A 21258-nucleotide genomic window follows, 5' to 3' on the forward strand; every position below is an offset into this window, starting at 1 on the left:
TTTTTTTTTTTTCTTAAAGATTTTTATTTATTTATTTGACAGAGAGATCACAAGTAGGCAGAGAGGCAGGCAGAGAGAGAGGAGGAAGCAGGCTCCCTCTGAGCAGAGAGCCCGATGCGGGGCTCGATCCCAGGACCCTGAGATCATGACCTGAGCTGAAGGCAGAGGCTTAACCCACTGAGCCACCCAGTCGCCCCTTAAAATCAGTTCTTGAGTTCACTATATAACAAGACAAATGCCACTAATCCTGAATACACTTTCCCTCCTTTTCTTGCTCTTTTGGAAATCTAAGTTAGGAAACTCTTCCTCTACCTACTAGGTTTCTGTGACCGTCTGCAGGGTAGAAAAGGGGGAGAGGGAGGTGGGAGGTACAGATGTCCTCTGCCAAGTTGCCTGAGTACTTGGCCATCTTCCTGTCTCCTCCCATCCTGCTTGTCCTGTGCTTTGGAACCTGCCAGGCGTCTGACACACATTGCCCTCACCAGCTCAGTCTTCAGTAGGATGTGGTTTTGTGTCTTGTGGTCCTGGCTTCAGCTGCCTGGCCTTATTAAGGAGTATGTGGGAGGAAATGGAGGGAAACCTCCCCCCAAAAGTCCTGTCAAGTAGGCTCCCCGTCACCTGGTTGCCCGTGGGCCAGTTTTCCCTTGAAATTGCTGGATTAATTCTCAGATCATTCTGGTGTTCCCCAAGTTCTTCTGAAATTAGATTACTTAGAAATGGAGGCCTTCTGTCCAGGGCAGCCTCACCTGTGAGATGGCAAGCTGTGAGTTTATCCTGGAAACAATATTCAATTTTGGACTTCCCGCATCTGCCTTGCCAGAACCTAGCCCACGACAAGCCTTGCTGGTTGACAATAGGTTATGTTTGTTGAATGAGTAATTGCCCCACGAGTACCCTACTGAGCCCATCCTCACTGGGCATTCAACTCAGTAACCACACAGCTTCACAAAGCAAGGGACCCCATGTCTCCCTATGGCCAAGCTTCATGCCTGGCACATCCTAGACTTTCAGAAACCTTCGATGAGAAATTGGATCTTGTGTAGCCGTACCATGGGATAGTATTGAGCCATAAAAGGGAGTGGATTTCCCACTACATGCTATGGTGTGGGCGAACCATGAACACATTGTACTAATGGAAATAAGCCAGAGCCAAGGATAAATGTGGTATGATTCTGCTTCCGTGAGACACCTGCAGTAGTCCTGTTCAGAAACACAAAGTAGAACGGTGGTTGCCAGGATCTGGAGGGATCGCGGGGAGAAGGGAACTGTTGTTTCATGGATGTAGAGCTTCAGTCTGGAATGAGGAGAAAGTTCTGGAGCCTGGATAGTGGTGATGGTTGCACAATGTTGTGAGTGTACTGACTGCCACTGAATTATCCACTTTTAAAAATGGCTAAAGTGGTAAGCTTTATGTTATACATTGTTTACCAAAATTTTAAAAATCACCCAAAAAGGAAGAAAAAAAAAAAAAGGAATGCTGCTTTTCTTATCTCCTCCTCACCATCCACTGAGCCTCCCTTTTTCTTTTAAGCCTGGACAGTTGGCTGATCTCCATCTTTGAGGATTTCTCCCTGCTGGGGGTTAAAGGGCAACATGGGGCCCATTTTCTGGTCTGGGCACCCTGGTATTGGTCCTCTAATTTCCTCAGCCACAAAACAAAATGCTGTTTCTGGATGCACCTGGGCATTCCCCAAATCTGCTTCACCTGCCCACCAAGACGGAGGTCCTGCCCTGGCCTTCCCTCTACCCTGTCAGGCTCTTTGCATGGTTGATGAGCTTAGCCTCCCACACAGCCCAGTTGGAAGGCAACAGATGCTGTAATGTTATTTTTAATAATTCAAGGCACACCACATTGGAAAACAGGTCATAGTGGGGTTTTGTTTTGTGCCTTCCCCCCTGCCCTTGTGTTTTGTTTTTTTCAAGATTTTACTTATTTGAGAGAATGAGAGAGAGAAAACGAGAAGGGGAGAGTCAGAGGGAGAAGCAGACTCCCGCTGAGCAGAGAGCCTGATGTGGGACTCAATCCTAGGACTTCAGGATCCTGACCTGAGCTGAAGGCAGTTGCTTAACCAGCTGAGCCATCCAGGTGCCCCCTGCCCTTGGTTCTTAAAGCAAACTCCGCTTATACCATCTCCTTTCCAGCAGGGGAAAGGAAAATGGGTAACAGAGGCTTAATTATGACACTTGTACCTTTATTCGTTACCAAAAAGAGGGACACAGTTGGCATGTTTGCAAAGGCACATGTCTTTGGTTTATAAAGCCTCTGCTTCCAGCTCCGGGGCCTCAGGTGCCCCCTGCAGGTGAGATTTGTTCCTGTGCCGCCCACAGCACACAGACCACGGTATTCTATTCACCCCCGCCGGCCCTTTATCAGGATAGTGTCTGTCTTCCTCCAAGGCCCTCAAGAAGGCAAGAGCGCGTTGCAGAGTCACAGGGAAGAGATGGGACTAGATAGCTGGTGTGAGAGAGAAGCCGGCACTGGCCTTTCAGGCAACTGAACCTGTGGTTTGGGCCAACCGGGCTACCCAGGCAGCTGCACGGGGCTGTAAGTCTCGCCCTGAAGTTAAGCCGTTCCTCTCTCTCCTAGCCGAGGCAACTAGTGTGTGTGTCTCCTCGCTGCGCAACGTGGGAAGTTCCTCCGAGGGCCAATGCTTCTTTCTAATTGCACGGAAGGGTGACTTCCAGGCTGCCAAGCGGAGGGACTTGGGGGAGAAGGCTGGCTTCTTCACAAACTCCAGAGCTAAGAAGAAAAAAGGAGGCCAGGGAGGGAGTGGGGCAGGTGTCTGCCTTTCCTCTGGATGTTCAGGATGACACATCTGGTGCCAGGGAAGCTGCGATTTCCAGCTGACGGGAAGCTTTGCAGTCGAGGGAGGGCTGAGCTGTCAGGTGAGCTGGAGATCAAGAATTATCGTGACAGCTTCATGGCATGTGAAGGGGGCTGTGAAGTGCGGTGTGATTTTAACCAGCGGTGGTTAAATTAGCTTCTGTTGGACCCGGTGCGATATACCGTCGGAGACGGGCCGATGGCGCCTGGGAGAGCGGGGCGTGAGCAAGGTTGCAATTCTGAAGTGTGTCGTTCAGAAAAGCGGCTGTGTGTGGAAACTGGCCCCTAGCTTCTGAATCCTGCTTCACGGAGATGCCAGGCTATGGCAGTGGTGTTAATTAGTAGCTCGTGCATGCTGCCAGTGAGCCTCTCCAAGCGCCCTGTTATTAATATTCCGAGGACCCCAAGTCACCGCCTTCCTGGAACTTTCCCAATTTAAGATCCTGTCAAAATCTAACCACCTGTGGTAGCCAGCTAAGCAGCCTTGACTAACGTTTTGCCCTGTGCTCTTACGTTCCACGGAATTGTCTATGCGAGACTGAGCCAGCGAGCAAGTGCCTGTTTGAAAAACTTCCACTCAAAAGTGACCTGAGGAAGTGCCTTTTACTAAGTAATCAGCCAGAGGAAATAGGCTCCATCGAGCTATCTAGCCATGCTTGCCTATTCATTGGGGACTCTTCAAAGGTCTGGAGCAGGAGGGCCTGTTATTTGATGAGCTGAAGCTTGGGAAATTCTAGAAAGAAAAAGTAACATGAGCGACTCTGTGTGTGTGTGTGTGTGTGTGTGTGTGTGTGTGTGTGTACGTGTGGGTATACACCTACACGTATATTGCTGATATATCTTGTATGTAAATTAAAAGCCGCACATTAATACTTTGTGCCAGTATTCTGCCAAAAGTTTTGCAGAAGTGATCTCACTTTACCCACATAAGCAGATACTCTGTTTTTGTTTGAAAGATGAAGAGACCGACAAGCTAGTAGACCTGGGACTTGATTGATCTGGGATTCCATAATCCATGTTCATACCCCCTACCTCCATAACAAGTGTGGTAAACAGAACCCCCCAGGTCCTCGCAGCTCTAAGTGGCACGGCCAACATACCAGCTGTGAGCCCTTGCACGTTACACCTTCCATGTAAACCCACCAGGCTCCCAAACCTTAATCTTTGCAGGAGGCACCTAGAAGTCTATTAATAGCAATCTCGAGTCTTTGTGATGCAGCCTGCCCAGGGCTTGTCTGAACCTGGGGAATTTGTAGATGTTGACCAGCAAGTACCAGGGCTGTGAACCTGAGTAGCCCCTGTGAGCAGAACAGGACCTTCTCTTTTCCAAATCCTGCTTTCCCGGGGCGTGCCCAGCCCCCACTGACTTGGGTAGGGGAGTGTAAACAGTCATTCACCTGTCCTAATCTCAGATTTATGGTCCCGCAGCTCCCTTCTGCCCGCACCACAGCGCTGTGTACTGCAAACACAGGTGACCTTTGCAGCGATTGCATCTCAACCCAGTTCCATATAGAAAACCTGTTTTGTGTTGACATTGTTTGGAACAAGTTCTGCCTACATTAACTCCCTTAGCGCCTGCCCCTGGACTTTTGGCCCTGAGAAGCCAAGTGCCCCTAATTGTGAGAGCAAGGGGGAGGGAGCCCTGAAAGCACCCGCAGCTTCTGTCCATCTGAGTCTTTGGTCCAATGGCTTCAGGCAGCTGTAGTGCTCCCCTTCCTTCCAGAGTTTTCTAATCCTTCTCTGTAAGGGGATGGGTTGCGCGTTCTGATTGGCCTACGGGCAATAGGGCGCTTTGTGGGACATTTCCTTACAAGTTGGTTCCCATGTGGTATTTGTTAGTCACAGCTAATTACTAAGTCCTTGGTTGAGGCAATAGACATTGTTCCCCTGGATGCCTCCCCCACCTCTCCCCCCTCACCCCCCATTGCTGCAGAACAAAACCCATTGTGGGGCTCTGGAGGTTGACTGTGCACACATTTTCCAGTGAACCCCTGATGGGCTCACTGCTGGGGTTTCATGTTTCAGGTTGAAACTCAACTGGATAAAGCATTATTCATTGATACTGACACATTTGGTCTCTGCTCTGTGCAGCTATTTCTTCCACACTGGACTTGGTCCCTTATAGGCAATTTCGGCAATTCATTGTGAGTGAGTCACAGTATTTATTTAGAGCATGGATAGTCTGCACAGACTTAGAGAATGTTAGGATTTCTTGATCACAGAAGGACCATCAAGTGCCGTGTTTTGCTGGCTTTGCTTGGAAGCAGAGGTCAGAAAGGAGGAGGGAGCTCAGGGAGTGAGCAGGTTCAGAGCTCCTTCTTCCTAGCCCTCCAGCAAGAGCACCCCTGCATGTACCTGCTTTGGGTGTGGGGCTCCTGCATGAGATTTCTGCAATCTACAAGCAGTCCTGAAATCACCAGTAGTCAAATCCATGGACTCATTCATTTTTCAGATGAGGAAAGTGGCCCACTGACCATCCCTCTCATCAGAGGTTCACGTGAGTTTATAAATGGATGCCAGAACACATAGGTCTCTTCTGTGTGCCCCTGTTTATTAAAGCCATGCTGGGTTAATTCTGGCACACATCACTGGGCTGCTTTCCCGATTCGCTGGCGTTGTCTTGTGGAAAAGGCCTTATTTGGAGGATCTAAAGGAACAGAAAATATCCTATAAAAGCCATAATAACATCATTGAAGTCACATTCCATTTTTGCTAAGAGCCACTTCGATCACACAATACCACAGCACCCCCTGAAGTTGAGCAGTGCACAGCCTAAGCGACTGTATGGAGCGACCCTGTTTTTACTTTACAGGTGTGAAAGCCAAAACCACAATTGGACTAGAAAATTTCAGTTCAGACTTGTGCAGGGGAACTGAAACTTTCTAGTCCAGAGCTGGTTTTGGAGCCGGCAGATCTGAATCTTGAATCTGGGCTCGCTACTTAACCAATCCTAGGAATATTGACAAGTTACTTGATATCACTGATCTTCAGCCTTTTTATCTAAAAATAGAGCTGGCAGTACTCACAGATTGTTAATTCATGGATTGTTTTGAGTAATTAAGTTTAATAGTCTATGTTAAAACCTCTGTGTAAAGCATATCAGGGACTGGATAAATGTTCCTTTTCTTATAATTTAAATTCTGTCTCACTTCATACATGTCCATATAGGCTTGAGTCAAAATGAAAGCCAGATATTTTTAAAGTTTACCCTTAACTTGGAAACTCCTGGATTTTGTCACAAGTTTAACATTAACCAAATAAAATTTGGGGTATCCAAAGACAATGGGCTTGTCTTACTCTTGCAAAGCACTTATAAAACTGAGCACTTCCTAGGGGAATAGGGTTGTGGGTTTCCCGAGAAGCCTCTGCGAGAGAAAATTAGAAAGACTGAAAATTGAAGTCTTATTCCTATGACTCTGGAATCCCCTGGGATGACCTGGGAGTCCAGAGGCTGACTGCCCTCAGACAGACTCTGACAGTGAAATCAGAGCTCCTCATTGTACCAGCTACTTGGGTGTGCTTGGGACGCTTTCAAGCCTTCTTTATTTGCCATTCAGACAGGAACCATAGGCCCAGAAGCTTGTTTTCAAAATCTAGGAAAACAGATGTTTTTGCTTATTTTTCTCTTTCTCATGCCAAAATGCTCACTGAGTTTTCACTGGGTTTTGAACTTGCCATTTTTTTTTCTTTTTACTTTTAAGACAAATCATGGAAAGGGGTCACTGTAAAATGAATGGGAAGGGTGGGCATCCCAAACTGGGAAAGGTCTGTTTCAGACTCTAATGAAAATGTTTAAGAACCTTAAGGTAGGAAGTCCTAGAAGGTAAACGGACGCAAGATTGGCTCATTGAACCCTAAGAGGGTCTACCTCGCGTTACCCTCAGACCTGCGATGTCTGTGCCTCCCTGGCAGCCTGGAATAAGAAAGCAAGTGCTGCCTTTTCCTCCGAGGAAACCGAAAGCACAGCGTCTAGCTGAGCAGGGGAGCGTGGCTGAGAAGAGCTGTGCTGATTGGCTGCACAGGCGCTAGGTGGTGCGCTAGGTAAGACCCAGTGCCGCGTACAGCTCCTGGAGGGTAGAGACGGCCCAGACATTTTAGCCACTGTATCAGTGTCCTCTTGGCTGCTGTAACAAATCACTGCAGGTTTAGTGACTTGTAACACCTATTTAGGATATTCCAATCGGTCGGTCAGAAGTCTGGCTAAACTCTGGATGTCAGCAGGGCTCTGTTTTGTTTTTTGTTTTCGTTTGTTTGTTTTTCTGGGGGCTCTGTGGGAGAATTCCTTTTCTTTCCTTAACTTTTCCAGTTTCTGGAGGCTGCCCACATCCCTGGGCTTGTGTTCCTCCTCCTTCACATGCGAAGCCAGCAACAGCAGGTTGAGTCCTTACGTTACATCACTTTGTTCCTCTCTTCTGCCTTTCTCCTCTGCTTTGGGCGACCCATGTGATTACCCCCATGATGATCCAGGATAATCTCCCCCATTTTAAGGTCAGCATGATGAGCTCCTGAACTCCATCATCAGCATCCTTAGTTCCCTTTGCCATGTAGGGTCATAGATTCACAGGTTCCAGGGATCAGGAATGGACATCTTTGGGGTGGGAGTGGGGGTGGACATTGTTGCCTACCATAAATACAGAAGTCGTTTTCACACTAAATATGACAATTTTATGTATTAGGACTCTTTCACTTGTGGAAAAAAACCTAACTCAAGTTAATAAAAAGAAAAATATTTTATTAGCTTAAATACTTGGAAGGAAATGTATGATTGGCTTTAGGTACAGGTGGATCCATATGTCCAACAAGGTCATCCGGGTACTCTTGTTTCTTTGCTTGCTTTTTCCTTTCTTTCTTTCTTTCTTTCTTTTTTTTTTTTTTTTTTTTTTTTTTTGGTAATGGTTTGATTCTCAAGCACAGGCTCTCTGCATGGTGGCTAAGCCAAAGCCCCCAGGCAATTCCAAGCCTACAGAGTTCTCAAGACCCAGGATCCCAGAGAGGAACCCATGACCTCTTTTTCAGTAGCACCAGCAAGAGCCTGAGGATGACTCCCAGCTTGGCCATACGCACATCCCTAGACCAGTTTCTGTTCAGGGAGATCCTAGAGCAGTGATGAGCTAGCGTTAGCACAGCACATGTACCGAGAGCGGGAGGGAGAGGTTCTGCAAAGAAAATTCAGAGGCCGTTACCAAAAGAAGGGTGAAAGAGCTGGACAGGCAGACACCACTGGTGTCCACTCCACGCTCTCATTGCTGGATTTCAGAACCATGTGCCTGATCCCAGCTCAGAGCTCATTTGACTTGAAGCAACAAGACACTTAAACTTAAATGAGTACCGAAGAAGCTCACCCAGGCCAAGTACTATGTCAGAAGAGGAGTTGTGGGATAGCTGAGAGTATATGGGTTTTGGAACCAGATTGTTTGGGTTCATATCCGGCTTACTGGTTGTGCTTACTTAAGCTCTCTGTGCCTCAGTTTCCTCATCTGTAAAATGGAATTAGTACTAGTAGCTACCTCATAAGCTCGTTGTGAAGTTTAAATGTGTTAATACAAATAAAGTGTTTAGAATGGTTTCTTGACACAGGGTAAGCCCTTGGCAATTAATAGCTTTGAAAGTTATTATTGTTACTCTAAGTAAACCCCTGAAGATGGCTTAGGAACTTGGAAAATAATTATAGGAACCAGGTCAGATACTTTCTTGCTTTCACTTTTTCTAGCTGGGGCCACACAGTCTGTTATCTCTGGAACTTTCTTTCAAGCACATCAGTGGGAACTGAGGTTCTTATTTGTAAGATGAATTTTCACATGGTTTTCAGGTACCCTCCTTTCATTCTGTCCTTTCCTACACCAAATGAATGCTGCGTCCGTATTTCCGAGTTCTGAGTCTTGAGAGAGTCTGATTATCTGGCCCATGACTGGCGTTAAGTAAGAGTGCAACCTCGTTTGGTCAGTCGATAGACCAGGCTGACTTGGACACAGGTCACCTCTTCAGCAAGGAAGGGCCAACTTAAGTCGAAGAGAAAAGTTCAGCTTATCCAGAAAACTGACCAGCTTATCTTTTGCATGTATGCGTTAGCAAGTGGGAGTTTTCCTACAGGAGGGGAAAGAGTCGTTTTTAAAAAATAAAGGTTGTAACTAGATGTTCGGGAGGACAGCCTTGGGAACTGCTTTGTTCTGATGTGATTTAGCCGGTAGCATCTGTAGAGAAAAAATGGTTATTCTCTTGTTATTATAAATGGTAGAGGCATGTTCAGCACCAACTAGAGATGCTCACAAGAGGGACTCAAACCCATTCACTTCTGCATGAAGCGGTCAGTCTCAGAAACTCGCTCCCGGAGCAGAAGTTGTGGAGAGGGTGGACTGCTTCCATTCCCTGTCGGGAGAGCGGATTCCAGAGTGACCCCCAAATCTTCCTTTTGATGACAAGAGGAAAAGCCCACCTTTGCTCTTTGTTCCCTGTTCCCCTGTCAGAGCCCCTGTATTTTTTTCAGCTTTCTCTGTCCAGCGTATTTAGAACATCTCCGTGTACAGGGATTTGCACTCTGCCTTCTGACCACCGGCTTTTTCTCCAGGCGCGTTAGTAAGAATGCTCGTGGTGAAGCAGTGTTATGGTGATCGGGGCGGATCAGAATTTCTGAGCTCTGAGATACTGCAGGAAGGGTGGAAATGCTTCGGATCGGAACTAGGCATCTTAGGAAGCATGAAGATTTGGGGGAGAAGACAAAGCATTGTTAAAATTTTGATAGAGGTCTGCTGGGAGAGTCTCCACTGTAGAGACTCGTGTGCCCCTCTCTGGTTGAACAATTCGGCTCCACACTTGCTTTCAAATGCCTTGGTTTTGAAGCAGTCAACAAAAAAGCATCCCGCTGCCAGGGCCAGCCCTCAAAAAGAGAAAAGAGAGCAATGCACACCGTGGGGGGAATGTGCGGGAGAGAAATATTATCGAGCGGAAACGCGGCTCTGCTGGCCTGATACCGTGTGCATTATCTCCCCCAAAGGACCCCGTGGTTTAATGGATGGGGCTTTAACCTGCCCAGAGGTCAGTCTCTGCTGGACAAGTGGAACCTCATCCCTGAGGGCATCGACATACTCATGACACACGGACCTCCTCTAGGTAAGTGAAGCAAAGGTTGTCCTTTTGTCATAAGGGATGCCTTTTTTCATAATAATAAAGCATAATAAATAATGCTTCAGGGATACAATCCTTTTCCTTCAAAAAATAAAAAGCGAACACAAAAAGAGAAGTCAACGTCTTTAAAAGAAACCAGTATGATAATTAAACTCAGCAGTTCTGCTGGGCTTACAGGTGTTCTTGAAATTAAATTTTTTTATTTCGTTGAGTCAGGGAAAATCAAATGAGTGTGGAGCACCACAGCCTTTTGAGCTCAATCGTTTATTTTAGGAACTGTACTCACTTAGGAGTGAGGGAGGTGGGGTGGGCAATGGAAGGCAGACGCAGACCTCCCAGTCACAGGGCTTGTGAGGGAATGAAATGATGGAAACTTTTGTTTAAAGTAGCTCATTTGGGGTGCCTGGGTGGCACAGTTAGTTAAGCATTTGGCTCTTGGTTTCGGCTCCGGTAGTGGGATCGAGCCTCACGTTGGGCTCTGTGCTCAGCGTGGAGTCTGCTTGAAATTCTCTCTCCCTCTCCCTCTGCCTCCCTTTTCTCTCTCTGTCTCTCTGTCTCTGTCCCTCTCTTTCTCCTAGAGATAAGATAAAGTAGCTCATTTTCCTTTTCCATATAATAGACCTAGGAAATCTTTAAAAGTTTAACGCTTGAGCTGATTATATGAGCAAAGAATTCTTCTTTCTTTTCTTTTTTTTTTTAAACCTACGGTGTTAAATAAGGACTTATGTTGAAAGTTACTTAGAGACAGTCATCCTACAGAATCCTTGAACCCACATCCGGTTTAGATCACCAGCATGCTTCAGAGCTACCTTTAGTTATGAAGATTATGGCCTAGAAGATGATTCTTTGACTTATATGATTATCTTTTAATTATTCAAGAACTTGTGATCTCTTTGGCTTAGCCACAGAACATTTTTCAAACGTGCCTATCACCTTGGTCCCCATCTGTCTGGTATCTATTATGCCAGGACCCTTCCTGTCCAACAGAGGTGTCCTCAAGACATTAAGATACTTCATTTTCAGTAGGAGAGTTTTCTTTTTCTTTGATTGTGGTAAAAAAACACGTAACATGAAATGTGCATTCTTTTTTTTTTTTTTTTAAAGATTTTATTTATTTATTTATTTGACAGAGAGAGATCACAAGCAGGCAGAGAGGCAGGCAGAGAGAGAGGAGGAAGCAGGCTCCCCGCCGAGCAGAGAGCCCGATGCGGGGCTCGATCCCAGGACCCCGAGATCATGACCTGAGCCGAAGGCAGCGGCTTAACCCACTGAGCCACCCAGGCGCCCCTGAAATGTGCATTCTTAATAAATGTCCACATGTATAGTACTAGCAAGGTTTGGTTTGGAAAAAGGAAGAAAATACAATTATTTTCACAATTTTTCCCTTTGGCTTCGGTTGTTGTCCATATCACTTCCCTCCTCTGTCAACCTGAAAAATAAGAAAATCTAACACATGTCCCCTACTGTGAATTTAATCTTTGTAAGTATTGTTTCCTCCAACCCATGTAGGGCTGCTTTCCTTCTCTTACCAGGGGAGTGCTCTGTGTTTCACATAGAAATAGTCAAAGGGAGGACCCAGGTGTGAGTTATGGTGGCACATTTTAATGATAGGGAGAAGCAAGAGAAGAGAAGCCAGCTCTGTTGCAGATAGGGAGATTGTCCAGATTTGCACAAGATCTAGCACTTCCTGACTTTTTCAATATTTAAGAATTACCATCCCCATGCTTTTTTCCCTATTTCATCCCATCCCATCCCATCCCATCCCATGTTTTAAAAGATTATACTTACCAACAACAAGTATCATCCATAATTCATTAATTTCCCTATTTTGCAGTCATTAGAGACTAACTCCTGAATGGTGGCTAGCTAAATATCTGATCAGCATGAGTTACCCATCAAGACCTACAGAGAGGGCATCCCAGCCAACTTGATCCTTTTACTGAGCAGCCTCCTTGGGTACAGACATGATTCCCCTAAGGTTGTGTATTGTAAATAAGACTGGGATATTCTCACCACAGAAACATCCACATGACTCAAGTGTTATCTGGAACACAACTTTGGACAGAACAATTGATTGACAGGTTCATCAAACCATTAATTTTGGTACAGAAGCCAATGGCAGTAGTAATAAGTCTGAATTCTAGCCTCCAAAGAATTCAGACATCCCAGGAACTTTCCACAGGGAGCTTACCATCCCTCTCTCTGTAGCAAACATGGAGTAATCTGGAGAGGGCTATGCATATGGCAAAGTGAGTTCTTCCTCAAGGAGTTCCAAAATAAAAGGTCAGGCAAGGTTTTCACAAGGTGAGGTTGAACCTTAATCAGTACATTATTGGGATTCTTGTGGAAATGCCGGATTGGGGTGGGAGATGAAGATGGGCCCCACTGAGGAGGAAAGAGACTTTACTCTATGAGTAAAGCTCTGTGAGACTTTACTATTATGGTAGAAACAGGCTGCCTTCTCAGGTTGATTATATATGAATTAGATATTTTCCCCCTTCGAGAAAAAGACATCCATGAGGGAATATGCCAGAATATGCCAGTCACTGTGGATTAAGGATTTTTTTTTCTCTGATTAACAGTTTTAAAACCCCTGGTTGAAGTTTTATGGGGCCCCCATTTTCATCTGATGTTCTTTCCAGCCTCTCCAGCCATTTCCCAACCTCCACGTAACCTATTTGTACAGAGATGCTATATTTTCATTTCTACAGTTTCTTCAAGCAAAGTGGAACAAGCTTATCTGTCCATTTCTCCCTGATCATTTCTAAATAGCAGAAATCCCCTAATGAAGCTATGGTCTGGATTCTCACAGATGACGATTTAGCTGTTAGTCCCACCTGCCTTCTTTATACCCATCCTGCTGAGGCGTATGGGTTCCATTTTGACCATCATCATTCAGATACCTGACTTGTGCCATAATTGATGTCCGTTTTTATGGATTTTCTGCATTAAGCATGGAAGTAAGCGGCTTTTACTTTAAAGGTAGTCAATTAGCCCCAGCTTACGGGATGCCGCCATGAGGTCACGTTGTTGCCTATTGTTAGAGAGGAGACTTGAGGAAGAGCTGGACATTTCCAAGATTTGGTCAGCAGGAACCACCAAGGGTTAAGAGCTGATGTACCTAAGGAGGGCTGGGTATCTTGTGGCCAGTTTATGGACAGCCCTTCCTAGCCTGTCTTCTTTGAGCCATCTTAGAGGTAAACTGCTATAAGAAAGATATAATAAAGGAAAAAGTAACTGAATTGTAAAAGAAAGAGATATTGCGGGAACTGCCGGGAATACATGTCATTAGGCCCATGAAAATTTGAAACAAAGCATAAATCAAATCCCTTACAGAAAAAAAAAAAAATGTTAATTAACAGAAAGAAAAAAATGGAAACAAAAAAAAAAAGTTTCAAGAACCTAAAGAAGACAAAGTGACAAGTGAAAAGTTCCTTAAAAGCCATTGTGAGCTTTAATGGAGAGGCTAGGATTACAGATAATGTAATAAACCTTCTGTGAGTTATGGCTTCCTGAAAGTCTAAATGAAACCTTACCTGAAGAAGGAAAATTAAGAGTATTGATTGCATTTTGCCCATAGGTTTTCGAGACTGGGTTCCAAAGGAGCTTCAAAGAGTGGGCTGCGTGGAGCTTTTAAACACCGTCCAGAGGCGAGTCCGGCCCAAGCTCCACGTTTTTGGTGGCATCCATGAAGGTAAGATCAGAAGAAAGGCATTCACAAGATGCTGTGTCATCATCCGTGAACTCATTCCAGAGTGGGGACCTCGGCTACCCTGGGAATGACTGGAGCAGTGGTTGTCAAACTTTTTACCAGGGACAGAACCCTTTTTTAAGGAGAAGCACCTGCTTTTGACACTGATGCGTGTTTGTTTTTTTTTTAAAGATTTTATTTATTTATTTGACAGAGATCACAAGTAGGCAGAGAAGCAGGCAGAGAGAGAGGGAGAAGCAGGCTCCCCGCTGAGCAGAGAGCCCGATGTGGAGCTCGATCCCAGGACCCTGAGATCATGACCCGAGCCGAAAGCAGAGGCTTTAACCCACTGAGCCACCCAGGTGCCCTGATGGGTGTTTTATGTGGAGCTGCTCTCTCTGAAGCAGAGAGAAAGTGGAGAGAAAGAACTAGGTTTGGTTCATCCTATGGAAAGCCCAGCACTCCCCCAGGCAACTTCTGGAATCTCAGAGCTTCCGGGAGGAATGTTTACTAACCACCAATGGAGAGCAGACTTGAGGTCAAAAAGGACATATTTTTTTTTCTTTAAGATAGAAGAAATGGGCTAGATATTAGACAAAATAGCTTCCGTGGCCTCTTTCTACCTGTAAATACTGTGTTTCATATGGAACACATGTGAAGACCCAGGAAGAAAAGGCATTCTCTGAAACAGATAACTTGAGACATGCAGTGAAGGTTCTAGAACAGAAGCGGCAGGAACCTGCACATTTGCAGGTAGTTGTTTCCTTACAAACCTCAGAAAACCCTTTCAGACTTCTCAGAAATCATTAGCACTCTTAGGGTCAGGCTGAGGCTAAACAGAATAATTTAATTTCGCCTTAATGGGAGCTGGTCCAGTTGCCTCTAGTTCTGCCTTTCACAGTAAGCTGGAGTCAAGTTCACAGAACCCGAAAGCCTCCCAGGAAACTTGACGGTTCTAGGTTTTGTCTTTCCTTCCTTTTTTAAGTGAGGGTTTTTAGACATGTACAAAAATGTCCTTCAGCAGGGCTTCTATTTCCTGGCCCTACCGGTCTCTCCCAGTTCCGGAGCTTTTCGTGCCGTGGGTGCGTTTACATAGTAGACAGCTGCTGTATTTTCTCCCGCTCCCCCTTACAGCTTGTCCTCCGCAGTCATTTATGAATCTGCAGGTGAGTTGCTGAGGCCTCTGTGTCTGATGAAATGAGAAAACAAAGTGTGCTGTTCAAAGCCCACAAATCCATTGGCTTCTGGGTTAGGCGTGGATTTAAAAGCATTATGTATTGAAAATCATCCTACTAATGCCTGAGAAAATCCAAGGGCAGGCACCAGCCGAGCGCACGGAATGCTGGGGTGCAACTTCCCAAGAGTGGGCATTGTCCTACCCTGACTTTGAGCCCTAGTCCCAGAGAAGGGGGGACTTCTCTAAGGCGTGGTTCAGGATCCGTGGGGGGGGGGGGCAGGGGATGGGAGCGCGTGTCTAACCGGCATTTCTGGGGGACAGTTATCAGGTTTGAATTCCTGCAGCATGCCTATGAGTTTGTATGTCATCCTTTTTTTTTTTTTTTAATCATTAATTAGCTTTAAGCTAGCCAGACAATTGGGGAATTCCACTGAAGTCCCAAAATAATAAACTTGCTTAAAAGGGAGGAGATCATATTCAAATAAACTTGTCTCACTTTTATTCACTTAAGACAGCTGAAGAGGGCAGAGAGAGGGCAAATACCAACCTCTTGATGGAGAGAGATAACAAGACTTTATGACCCCAGAACTAAACAGTGCACATTTTAAATGCCTCTTTTCTTTTCTTAAGAGATTTTTCCATTGACCCTCATTAAGCTCTCCACAGGCTTACTTGGACACATTTTAGCAAATAGAAAGAAAGAAAAAAAAGAAAAAAGGAAAGGAAAGGAAAAAACCTCAGCTATTTCTGTAAGTCCTGGTAATTTAATTTCTCACATGCATATTTTTCTATTCCACAAGAACCTGATACCAACACAGAATTACAAACTTAATTCTAGAGGCTCTAAGGTAGGTATAAGGTGTCCAGGGAAATGTGCAAACTTGCAAACATGCTGAAAATGTCAACAAATTAAAAATTATAAAAGGGAGCTACATACCGAAGACCCAGAGAAACTTTCTTAGTTTTCTTCCAATAGGTCATGAGAGATTTATGTACTGCATGCAGGAAGCATTCTTGCTTGAACCTCTGGTGATGTCTCTGCAAATCACTGGGAAAAGCGATTACTTGGCTTATTTGAATGAAACGGAACTCAGTACCAAAGCCACACAATTCGAGGGAGATAAGTTCTGGTATTGTTAACTTCCACTGAGGCAGTTTAGAGATTATCTCCTAGATAAGGAAGCTGCACACCTACCCCTCCTAGATCCCAATGCAGCGCCCTTTCCCTCCACACCTGTCCCGAAGCCCGTGTGGGGTTTGGAGGTGTGTACCCTGTGGAATCCCTTTACTCTTTCTGTTCCTAGAACTCAATAATTAATGCAGGGCTTTGAAATGAAAATCGTATTTTAAAAAGAGGGGGAAAATGTTTTTTTTCTTTATTCACACTACGAAAGAAATCACAGTCTTTCCCTGACAAATCTAATGCTTAAGTAGAGAAAAAAAGAATCACTTTTCTTTGAAGTGAGGATTCTCCCTTTAAAGAAAACAGAATGTAATTGGAAGGCAGCTTCCGAAAGCTGTTATCATCTGGGGAGGCTTCATTGAATCTCATCTCACTGCCCACTGGCAAAGATTTTTTTAGTTTTCCTTGCGTGACAGCTCACCACTGAGTCACTCTCATTTGTATCTATTACAGTAAAGCATGACACTCTGTCTCCACAGGTTACGGCATTATGACCGACGGTTATACAACGTACATCAATGCCTCAACGTGTACAGTCAGCTTTCAACCGACCAACCCTCCAATTATATTTGACCTTCCAAACCCACAGGGTTCCTGAAGCTCCGAAAGCCCAATTGGAATGTGAGGGAAGGTCTATAAACTGCCATTTTTCTAATTATAAACTTACATTCTCTTACTTGTTTATTTCCAAATCCTGTGAGTTCTTTTTGTAAATTACTGGAACACAAATGACGCTAGAGGTTGTGCTTCTCCTTTATTTTATTATTATTTTTTTTAAATGGGGCATCCATTCGAAATGAAAGGAGCATTGTGAATTTATAAAATGACTTCCGTTTTCTCAAAGGCCACGCCATTGTAAATTGTTAGTATTCGCCAAAGGACAGCCAAGCTTTCTTTTTAAAAAGGTGATGAAAGTCTTATTTTAATATGCTTTAAGCTGGAAGAAAAAGGAAAAAAAAAAAAAGAAAGAAAAACAGGTAGGTAGTGTTTTAAAAACCACCCAGATTTGCACAACTGTTTAAGAGTATTGTTTGAAGTGTTTTATTTTTTGATGTTTTGTTGTTGTTGTTTTCTTGGTAACCCTTCTTTTTTGCAGACATGGCCTGGATTTATAGCAATCTTTTCAGCAAAAGTAGGCGTGGAAAAGACTTCTCTTCACACTCTCACTATAAAGAAAGCTGCGTCCAGGGAAGAAAACGGCCCTCGTTTAAAGGATGGCTTAGCTAGTGAGATCTGTACTGTGGTTATACAAGATCTCATTGTTTGTTTGTTTCTTTTAAATTATTTTAGCTTTAAAAATATGGAAATGGAATCTGTCAAGAGCAGGTATTTCATACAGTTAAAAAAACAATTGAGCGTGCAGATTCCTTTTCAGTATGGGTTTATATATATAAATATTTTTTGTGTATTATGACTAAGTTAGGAGTTTAATATTGCCAAGGACAGTACAACTGCAAAGGGATGCTTTATAGCAGGGCATCAGAAGTCCGAAGGGGCTGACACATTGTCTCAGAGCTCAAGGTCTCAAAGAGCTTGAGTTAAGTCTAGGTACAGTTACAGGCATGTACAGACTTACGTGGATGCAATGGAAGGTAACTAAAATAAGGCTTAGTCGTCCTTTATATTTAAATACCCTGCATTGTCTTCTTACTTCCTCTCCCTCCCCCCATTTTGCACTGTGTGTCGATGCAATCTTCGCTAGCACAAAATATTGTCGCTAATAGTCATTTCTGTTTTCCCATTGTAAATGCTGTTGAGCTTTATTCTATTTTATGTTATCTTGTTAATGAAATTTAGGAAAGCAGTTGTTTCTTTTAAATTTATTGTGATATTCTATATCTAGCGGCCTTTATATGCAAATAAAATTGCAAGATTTTTAAATCTGTCCTGTTTGGAGGGTTGGCTGGTAGGAGGATGGTGGTTTAGTCCTGGGGAAGGGGTGGGGGGATTTATTCATATGCAACATTAGTACTGCCTTCCAGAAGAATTAGAATAAGTGATTTTTTTTTTCTGATTTTCAATAAATTTTTATTACCCACCATTCACAGGCCAGCAGGTAGATCGATAAGGCACTCAGTCTCCTCTTTCCTTCCATCATACTGTCATCTATCTTGCTGTAGGCTTCCGAGGGTGACTATTTCGTCTTGACCATTGTGATTTCTGTAGGAAGGGTCACATGCAGTGGAGGCTAGGGATGGTTTTGTGGTTGTGTGCGTGCTGGAGAGAGGGTGAACCAGTGGGTAAGAGAGTAACCACTACTCGGTCTCATTTGTCCCCAGGAGCTGTTACCATTGCCCCCTCGCTGTTCTTTATTTATGTCCATCACTAAAATGTTATGGCAGCCAGGAGTCAACAGGCACAATGGGGTGTGGTAAACTAAATAATATTTTCTGTATTTTCTCTGGAACAGCCAGTGAAGAAAAACAGCATGATCTCAAAACTGCAGTGTAGCCCAAAAGTCTACATTCCAGTGCCCATTGGATCGTATTCTGACAGATCTTCCTTTCCTCCTTCTGTTGTGGACTCTTTGGTGTAACTGATGAAAAGAATCCTTGATTTCAGTACCCGCTGGGTAGAGAGAATGTTTTAGGCCAGAATTCCAGCTCAGACTCACGTGTGTAGCCATCTTAATTGTTAATATTGATTAAGTGTCTTGGCTGCCACCCAGCGTGTGTGGTAGACACTTTGGTCTGAGCTCACAGAGCGGACACTTGACCTTCCCAAGCAGAGGTGGTCCATGACCACAGTGGCCATGATGGGCCAAAAGAGGTACTGTGAGAACTTAACAACCCTCCTCTGATCTGCCACATCAATAGAAGAAGGTGTTGACTTCAGGGCGCTTCCTAGGGAGCTGGAGTGAGAGTGAGAGTGACTGAGTGGAAATTTCATCTGGAGCTAAGCTCAGACTTCTGGAAAAGCAGGCTTTCCAGGGACAGGGGGATGATCATGATGACAAGTGTGCGTGTACAGCTTTTGACAGCACGTCTGGACACAAACTAATTAAGCTAAGCACTTAACTAAAATTGCTTTCCATTGTGAGGGGGCAGGAAGCAGCGCAGCCCGCTCAATCTGCGGGGTGGACTGGCTCGTGGTCCAGGTTCATCATTCCATATGTATGAATATAGCCTCCAGGAGGGCCACGGTGACTGTCCAAAGGCCTGAAGCTTTCTCCACTGGGCCTTCTAACAAAGGAACATTTGAAATAGCTCTTACAAATTGGCACTTGCCATCCTTTCATCACCAGGCACTCTGCTGAGCAGGTCTCATATTTTGTTTCTAATCCTCACAAAACCCTGGGAGAGGTCACAGAAGCCCCACTTTATAGATAGGAAACCGAGGCTCCAAAAGTTAAATAAATTTCCCTAGGAAAGTGGAAGGTTCAAAACCAGGTCTGTCTGAATGAATAGCCCCAGCCCTTTCTAACACCTGGCCTCTGGACGAGAAAAGTTGAAACCCTTGAAGAGCTGATGCAAACCTGATATGGGCCTGGGGGCGTGTCTTAGCCCTCCTGTGGGAGCTGTTGGCACATCCTTCAGATTGGACCACATCTTCCCTGCTCAAGCCACAGCGCACTGCAGGGGGTGTGAGCACAGGGCCTGGGGCCAGCGTGCCTGCCCAAGTCCGGGCTCCTGCTGGGACCGGCTCTGATGCCTGCTCGGACCGGTTCTGATGCCTTTGGCTGGGTTCTTACCATCGCTGGAAAAGGGGGTTGAGGATGATGGAGTGGCTGTTAAGCTGTGATACAGGGATTACTGCCTGGCCTCAGTTTGTTACATAAGGTCCCCCGTGCTGTCTTGAAATTCTCCAGGCAGGACCTGTCTGTTGCCTCCTCACCCTCAAGAGCAGCGATGACATCATTTCTGAGAAAGTGTATTTGTTGGCATTCCTTGGAAACCATAATGAACCTCTTTCATAAGAATATGAAGAACCCCAAGGACGTTTGTGAGAGGCAGATAAGGAGGCCTGACTTTTCAGTGTGGGCATCCTATTTTGCAGATTCCTTCTAATCTCAGGAGAGGACGGGTCTGTACTCCCTAGAGTTGCTTCCAGTGACACCCGTTGATCTCAGCATCTCTCACTCCTTGGGGTCTTTACATTCCATGTCCCCCTCTCCTTCAAGCTCAGGTAGTGAATTTTCTTTTCTTTTTTTTTTTTTTAAGTACATATAGTGAATTTATTTCCTTTTTTTTAAATTTTTAAAAATTTTTTATAAACATATAATATATTTTTATCCCCAGGGGTACAGGTCTGTGAATCGCCAGGTTTACACACTTCACAGCACTCATCAGGTAGTGAATTTTCACTCTACATTTTCTCCCAATCTCCTTTTGTCTTATAAAGATGTTGCGGGGAGGCGGCGGGAGGGGGTAGTTGCTGAAATCCCCTTAAGAGGCAGGTCACCGTTATTCTGACAGGTGGCCAGCGTTAAGCCTGCCCTCATCTCCATCACTTAAGTAAATAAATACTGTGACCCAGGTCTTAAGTAGGGAGAAACAGAAGCTGGGAGGATTTGGGATTTGTCAATGGCAGATAAAATACTTGCTGTGCCTACAATAATGTCCCCTCCCCCAGCAAGGCTCTGCTGCTCCATCAGACTGAACATCCATCTTTTATTTTGGTTTCTCAGTATCTTTTCATGCCCTGTTTCCACTTTTCTAAAAGTTTTAATTGCTTTTCATTTAATTATGAAACCAAAGTGAATTAGAGTCTACTTTTGAGAAATCGGCTATAAGCTGAGGCATTTGGAAACACTGCTGGGTAGGGAGCCGGAGGCATTTGGATGTGGGGAGTGTTCCAGGACTGGACGTTCTTAGTAGGTGGCTTTATAGAAGGTTCCAGGCCCCCTTCTGGATGTCAGCTTCTAAATGCAAAATGTTTTTTTCTCCTATTTTGTGATTTAGTAGCAAGATTGCTGCCTGTGTGTCTGCTGTCTGACAAGGTTCTTCCAGAAGTTTAGAGCTACTTTCCCTTCCTTTTCAAGATGTCGTCTCTATCTTTCTGCTCCTGTCCTAACCTTTCCATGGACGAGAAAACCACACCGATTCAAAAGCCTCTCTGAAAAGCCTCCCTCTTCCCTGTCGCCCATCATAAAGTGAGCCTCTGTGACTCAAGAGAAGTTCAGAGAGGGTCAGTGGTACCAACCATGGACACACAGCAAATCAAAAAAATGCCCACATTGGCATTTGGGCTTTGAACTTTGAGCATGAACTGCTTTTCCAGTTTGACATTCAGGAATAACCAAAGATGGACAGATCAGTTTG

The 21258-nt window shown here is 44.8% G+C and overlaps 1 protein-coding gene across 3 annotated transcripts in view; it reads left to right on the plus strand.

The window, feature by feature from the left end:
* LOC111149965 (metallophosphoesterase domain containing 2) overlaps window positions 1-17878 on the plus strand; it is a 176358-nt gene extending 158480 nt beyond the window's left edge. For 2 of the 3 annotated variants that reach the window (XM_022507238.1, XM_022507239.1), the window contains exons 5-7: window positions 9816-9931; window positions 13527-13640; window positions 16477-17878. In XM_022507238.1, coding sequence (XP_022362946.1) covers window positions 9816-9931; window positions 13527-13640; window positions 16477-16595 — 349 coding nt within the window. In that variant the 3' untranslated portion in view covers window positions 16596-17878. The remainder of the gene's footprint in view (window positions 1-9815; window positions 9932-13526; window positions 13641-16476) is intronic. The other variant, XM_022507240.1, reaches the window with a different exon arrangement.
* Window positions 17879-21258: the final 3380 nt, after the last annotated feature.

The sequence above is a fragment of the Enhydra lutris genome, unplaced genomic scaffold, assembly GCF_002288905.1.
Source record: "Enhydra lutris kenyoni isolate GAN:26980312 unplaced genomic scaffold, ASM228890v2 scaffoldscaffold22, whole genome shotgun sequence".
Classification (NCBI taxonomy): domain Eukaryota; kingdom Metazoa; phylum Chordata; class Mammalia; order Carnivora; family Mustelidae; genus Enhydra; species Enhydra lutris.